General features: G+C 48.0%; 1 protein-coding gene across 1 annotated transcript in view; it reads right to left on the bottom strand.

Annotated features, from left to right (window-relative positions):
- The window catches only part of TICRR (TOPBP1 interacting checkpoint and replication regulator), a 43,966-nt gene that overhangs the window by 29,742 nt on the left and 7,016 nt on the right, over positions 1-7,208 (bottom strand). The window contains 4 exon segments of the mRNA XM_029952657.1: positions 1,135-1,264; positions 2,198-2,432; positions 3,972-4,210; positions 6,100-6,379. Of these exon segments, the coding sequence (XP_029808517.1) occupies positions 1,135-1,264; positions 2,198-2,432; positions 3,972-4,210; positions 6,100-6,379 (884 nt within the window).

The raw sequence follows: 7,208 nt of genomic DNA, 5'->3' as shown, positions 1-7,208 counted from the left end.
AAAAAAAAAAAAGTTCCATCTTGCTATAGATAATTCCACTTTATTTGGCTTCTCAAAAAATTACTTTGTGTTTCTTGATTTCTTTTATTTTCTGTGATTTACTATTGTTCTTATCTTTATTAATGCCTTCTTTATTTTGGGGGTCTTACGCTCTTGTGTTATTTACTGTATTGGACCCTTAGCTAACTGGCCTTTATTTTTTCTTCTTTATTTTTCTGCTTTTCATTTTATTTAAAAACTTTTTTTCAAGTTTATTCATTCATCCATTCTAGAAGATAGAGAGTGGGTGGGAAAGGGGCAGAGACACAGGGACAAAGAATCCCAAGCGGCCTCTACATGGTCAACGCAGAGCCTGATGTGGGGCTCAAACTCACAAACTGAGCTGAAACCAAGAGTCGGCCACTTAACCGACTGAGCCACCCATGCTCCCCTTGTTATTTTTAAATGCGTATTTATTTTGAGGAAGCATGCGTGAGCAGGAAGGGGAGAGAGGGAGAGAGAGGGAGGGAGAGAGAGAGAGAGAGAGAGAGAGAGAGAGAGAGAGAGAGAGAGAGAGACAGAGAGAATCCCAAGCAGGCTCTGTGTTGTCTGCACAGAGCCCAACGCGGGGCTTAATCTCACAAACCAGGAGATGGTGCCCTGAGCCCAAACCATGTCAGGCCCTTCACCATCTGAGCCACCCAGGTGCCCCCAACTTTTCTTCTGTAAAAGTTTAAGCTCTTAAGGCTTCCTGGAAGCATAAACTTCGATGCCTTATGCAAATTTGTTATCTTTCATTTTGACTGAGATTTAATACGGAGTATTTTCTTACTTCCAGAATGAGAGCATTTTGTTTCTGTAATTAATTTTTCCCAAGTTTTTTATTGTGGTAAAACACACGAAGTACACTGCTCAGTGGTGTGAAGTAGACTCCCAGAGTTGTGCGACCATCGCCTCCATCCATCCACAGAGCTCTTTCCATCTTGCACACCTGAACCTCTCTCCGCAGGACACAACGCTCTCCATGCGTGGTTGGTGTTCAGCATCGCTGGGCTGCCCGAAGAAAATGCAGGATGCCCAAACACCAGACAAACCCTACGCAGGCGAGCGCGCGCCGATTTCACCAATCAAGTACCCGGAGAATGAAAGTGTTACCAGAACGACTCCATCAGGCTTGGGCTGGCGCCGGTCAGGTGGGAGCAGGAGAACCACTGCTCCGCCAGGGCCGCGCTCCAGGGCCCCGTGCGGCCGAGCTCCCGCTGGGCCCACGCTGGAACGGGCGGAGCTGCGGGCCGGGGCAGACACGCAGAGGAGAGAAAAGACGCGTCAGGACCGAAGCGCGGGATCCGAACACTTGCCCCTCCCCTGGGCTGACCCTGTTCTGACAACCGACACAACAGAGCCCCGGCACTGACAACGCTCCTCCATCCACACCCCCGGCGGTGGTGTGTCATCTGTGCAAAACGCCACTCCGCCAGTGCGCAAGCGCAGACGTGCTCGCGGGCCCTCAAACCCCCCAGACACACAGCTTTCTCAGAGGCTTGGCGCTTGCCGTGGCCTCTTTGTAGCTCTTCCTTCAAGCCTTTGCGCAAATACTACTTTTTCAACAAAGCCTGTTTAAAACTTCAACCCCCATCCCCCGCTCCTTCATTCTCCCCATTCTGTTCTTCCTGCTTTGTGACGATGACACGTATCTCTTCCAAATATACTATGCAATTTCCTTATTCGCGGTCTGGTCTCCCCCGACTAGATGGTACACTCTGGAAGGACACAGACTTGCGTCTAGTTTGTTCTCTGATATATGCCCATTACTTAGAGCCTCCCAGAGCGGGCCCTCAATCTGTTGGATGAATGGGATAAATATCAAATTGAGGACATTCATATCCACCCGGCATCCATAAGGTCTGTATCGCACTAGTAACAACGTGCCACACTGGCAGGACAGAGCACAATACTTTCACGTGCAGTCCTCATCAAGTGCCTTAAAATACAGGCTTCACCTCAGACCTCCGATTTCAAACCCATTTCACAGAGCGTTTGGCCTCCTCCGAGGTGCTTCAGGATTTCTATAAACAATGATGATTTAAACCGCCTCAAGCATCGTAGCTTGCTTCGATCTGTTTTGTAATAGCTACTGGGGTTCCACGAAGAGCCCAGTTATGGAAGAAACCACAACCCGCTACCCTAGGGTGTGCTCGTTATCGGTCCAGAAGCTTACCGCGGGCGGCGGGGTCCTCCCGTGACTGCTGAATCTGACTCAATACAACATCCACAACGTCAGAAAAATGGGAAGCTGGCTCTTGGGGGTTCTCTGCCACAGCCGTCTGCAGAAAGTCTCCCCGGAATTCGGCCTCCCCGGTGCGGAACACAGTGAGAATTGTGGCGTTGGTAGAGAGGGGGGAAATAACCCCGGTGACGGGGGGCCAGCCTTCACCAGGGTCCACGCTGGCAACCTACATCAGAGGTTCTAATTAGTCGAGAAGACTGTTGACGTCTGGCTAAATAAGTATGTAGCTTAGTAAAAGATAGACAGTTTCTCCCAAAATGATTATTATAAGAGACAAAACTGTGGAAGACGGGCTGGCTGGGTAGGAGGGTTACACTTGAACTGAGTGACTGCATAATCCTAAATTCTCAATTTACGAATAAGAAAAACCTAAGGTTACCAGGAATCTTTACTAAGCACTTATTATGTGATTATATATAACTCACCGGGCCTCACAACCACTCTGATAATTGTTACCCAGGGAGCCTGTGGATTAGGCGTCTGACTTCGGCTCAGGTCATGATCTCACAGCGCATGAGTTCGAGCGCCACGTCCGGCTCTGTGCTGACCGCTCAGAGCCTGGAGCCTGCTTCGGATTCTGTGTCTCCCTCTCTCTCTGCCCCTCCCCCACCCTCAAAAATAAACAAACATAAAAAATACTGCTTAAATTTTTAAAAATTAAAAAAAATTTATGACCCCCATTTTACAGAGGAGGAATTAAAGCTGAGGAACAGGTAACCTGTTTAAGGTTAAGGTCACCCAGGTGTTAAGAGGCAGAAGCCAAGCATATAAATTCGAAACCCAGGCTCTTAACCATGAGGCAAAGGATTTACTTAGATACATAACTGCGGAACAGAGCAGAGCCCACCGGACTCCGAGTCACAGCTGTTTCCATCAGACCACACACAACTCCTAGAACATCGGTCCAGAGACCATACGGATTCTCTCTAAATGTTTCACAAAGGATCCAGCAGATAGAAGCCTTCTGAGGTTACAAAGGCAAAAGACAAAGTAAGGTCAGAAATGTGCTGGTAGTTTAAAATAACCATCGGGGCGCCTGGGTGGCTCGATTTAAGTGTCCGGCTGCGGCTCAGGTCAGATCTCACGGTTCATGGGTTCGAGCCCCGCGTCGGGCTCTGTGCTGACCGCTAGCTCAGAGCCGGGAGCCTGCTTCAGATTCTGTGTCTCCCTCTCTCTCTGACCCTCCCCTGCTCCAGCTGTCTCTCAAAAATAAATAAAAAGCATTTTAAAAAAATTAAAAAATAAAATAACCATCAACTTTCCATCAAATCTGGGTACCTATGTATTTTTCAGAAGACAGTTCTAAGTTTGTGGAACTATAAAACACTATCACATCCAGTTTTACAGTGAAGGGCTTCGTAACAATGACATTGATTAGGTGAAAGTATATAATTTTAGAAATGTTACCTATTAATAAATATATATTAGAACACTCAAATAACGAAAGACCACACATCACCCTCCTAATACTCCCACCCCCTTAACCTTTTCTTCCCACGTGAGTATAATGTGACTTAATCGGAACCAAAAGGGCGTGCAGGTTTATAAACTGTTTCTTCGCTAATGAGCACTGTCACGGCGCTACCGTGAAACGGTGTTATTCGCAGAAACATCATCTGTGTCACTGTGTTATGCAGAGCGACCCTGGGCTCCGCACAGAACCCCCATCGCACCGCCGGGTGCCTCGGCGCGAGCAGGTACCTACCAGGTGCAGCTCCCCAGCAGCCAGCCGGCGCACCAGCTGCGCAAAGAACGGGCTCGGGGCTGCCGAGTTCTCCTCCGGACTTCGCAGCATCCAGCTGTCGGTGCCCAAAATGCTGCTCGCCGGGAGAGACCACTGGGCCGCTGTGCCTTGCAGGAAAATTCTGACTGGTTTCTGAAAATGTCTTTGATGCATGGCCAAGGGCTCTAGGGTGACTGTCCATGGTTCTTGAATCTCTTTGCCTATTAGAAATAAGGAATATTAAAATTCTAATGTAAGAGTTACTAAAAGTAGACTTAATAGAAGAAAAGCATCAGATTGTCAGCTGAGCTGCTAGTCTGGTCACACACACTTCAGCCTTCATTCCTCCGCCAACAGGCCACCAGAGCGAGTTGGTTTTGCTCTCTGGGAAGAGTTATGTATGAAAAGAATTACAAGGGTGCAACTAAATGTCAGAACTTCTCAATAATTAGGCCTTAGAAATAAGTATTCAAGTAATACTCATTACTTACAAAAAAGACAACACTGCCTCTTAAATCTAGAGTATCATAGCTTATCAAAATGTTAAATTCTCAAGACTATGTATGACCAAACTGTTTAAACAAAACTACTCTGGAAATTTCCTTAAACTGCACACAATGTGGGGCGCCTGGGTGGCCCAGTTGGTAAAGCGTCTGGCTTCGGCTCAGGTCATGATCTCACGGTTGGTGGGTTCGGGCCCCACGTCGGGCTCTGTGCTGACAGCTCGCTCTAAGCCTGGAGCCTGCTTCGGATTCTGTGTCTCCCTCTCTCTCTGACCCTCCTCTGCTCACACTGTCTGTGTCTCTCAAAAATAAATAAATGTTAAAAAAAAAAAATTAAAAAAAAAAACTGCCCACAATGTACATCATAGTTTCATGTCTACGTCTCTAGAGACAATTACTCCTTGTGTGGATATAGGATTCACAAACCACAGACCACACGGCAAAGCCAATTTAAAAAATTTTTTTTAAACATTTTATTTATTTTTGAGAGACAGAGACAGAGGAGCAGAGAGAAAGGGAGACAGAGAATCTGAAGCAGGCTCCAGGCTCTAAACTAGCTGTCAGCACAGAGCCCGACACGGGGCTCGAACCCACCAATGGCGAGATCATGACCTGAGCCAAAGTCGGATGCTCACCCGTGAGCCGCCCAGATGCCCCAGCAAAGCCGATTTATGAAGAGTTCACCAAGCTGACTCTTCCTGGTAACGAGCACCATCCTCAGCGCCTGTTGACTAATTTATTTCTTCTCTTAATCAATCATTGCTTCTCTATGGTCTCCAATTGGTCAGTCTCTTCTATGAGGTGGGAAATCTTCCAACCCGTTACTTGGGCACCTGAACGATATTATCCTTCATTGCAACAGCTGAGAAATGTTTTTAATTTAATTTTTTTTAGTGTTTATTATTGAGGTAGAGAGAGAGCATGAACAGGAGAGAGACAAAAAATACAAAGCAGGCTCCAGGCTCTGTGCTGACCGATGCAGGGCTTGAACTCACGAACCAGCAGATCATGACCTGAGCTGAAGTCAGACGCTTAACCACTGAGCCACCCAGAGCCCCAGCTGGGAAACTCTTTAAACAATCACTCACTAGTTCTTTCCATGGGTGGGTTGGCAGTTATACTGTGCCCATGTCCAACCCTTTCCTGTGGTACCTCTGATTCTACACAGGTATCTTTTAGTGTACTTACCTTGAAAGAAAGGGAAAGAGTGGGGGGAGGAAAAAGAAGGGGGAGTGAAAGAGGAGCAGAAAGAGAGAAAGAGAGAGAGAGAGAGAGAGAGAGAGAGAGAGAGAGAGAGAGAGAGAACCCAAAGTAGGCTCTGCACTGCCAGTGCAGAGGCCAATGTGTGCATCGGGGCCTGAACCCACGAACTGTGAGATCATGATCTGAGCCAAAAACCAAGAGTCAGACACTTAACTCACTGAGCCAGCCACCAGGTGCCCCTTTACATAGGTATCTTTTCATTAGAAGCATTAATTGAGTGCCTAGGCGGCTGGAAACTCTAAAAAAGTGAAAAGCAAAAAAAAAAAAAGTGAAAAGCACGGGCCTGCCTTGAGGAAATGAACATACCCGAGATCATAAAAGCCCCCAAAGGAGTATTTGCTTACCTTCAACAGGGAGAAATAGCGTTCCTTCCGTCCGTGGAAACGAGGCTTCGTACGTGGGAGAATTATAGAGCAAACAGTTTAAAGTGGCCTCCGATGGCAGAGTTGAAATCCACGAGGTGAGGGGAGAGTCACTCGACAAGTTTTTCTCACCACCACGCAGTATCTCCCCAGCTTTCGCACAATCCTGGCTGAGAGTTTCGGATGGTAAGACAGCGCCTCCTGCAAGGTGCAGCAGCTGCCACACGGTCCAGTACCCGAGGTGATCCGGGGACTCCCACAACTAAAATAAACATTGCAGAGAACATCAGGGGATTCTGAATGAGGCAGCCATAAATAAGCTCAGGGAGATCGGGAGAAGGTAAAGTTGACATCTACATTCGGGACTGAATTCCAGTCACTGGGTCATTTAGCCACACGCCCACAATGGCCCGTATCCTGTTACGGCAGCCTGAGAATGTAATTACTACACGCTATGCCTTCCAGAAAGCGCCCACGTCGTGGAAACTGCACTTGAGTTCTATTCTCCGGCAAGGGACAGAAGCGATACAAATCACCGGAGAGGAGTCGTGAAACGTCAAGAGAAACGCACAGCACAATCAAAACAATTCCGTCCTGCACAATAGAACACAGCGAAGGTTCGGTACCGAGGGAGCTGGGCAGGAGCCCGTCCCCGAGGGGGAGTCACCGCTGACCCCCCCCCCCGCTCCACACGACTGCGTGGGGACCAAGCCGGTCTCACTTCTGTCCTCGCTGCTCACCACAGGCCTCATCATCTCTCGCCTGGACTCTTACTGGACAACCTCGAAAGTCTGTGTCCCACCTCTAATCTGTCCTCCATGTTTCTCTAAGAAGTTCTCCTCCAAATGATAGATCGGATCATGCTAAAAAACCTTCAAGGGCATCCCACTGCCTCCGCCACAGAGTAACTCTTGGGTAGCCCAACCCTAAACAAACTTTCCAAACACACGATTTTTCCCTCACCCCTGGCTGCCTTGCAGGCACACCGAACCCTGCCGTATTTTATCATCCATGCTGTGTTCATTCTGCCTCCTCTCCTCCCCTTCCCTCTTCACCAACTTCGGTAATTTAGCTAAAACACTGCTTTCTCC

This window comes from Suricata suricatta, chromosome 9, assembly GCF_006229205.1.
Source record: "Suricata suricatta isolate VVHF042 chromosome 9, meerkat_22Aug2017_6uvM2_HiC, whole genome shotgun sequence".
NCBI lineage: Eukaryota > Metazoa > Chordata > Mammalia > Carnivora > Herpestidae > Suricata > Suricata suricatta.
This window is presented reverse-complemented; position numbering and strand designations above follow the sequence as displayed.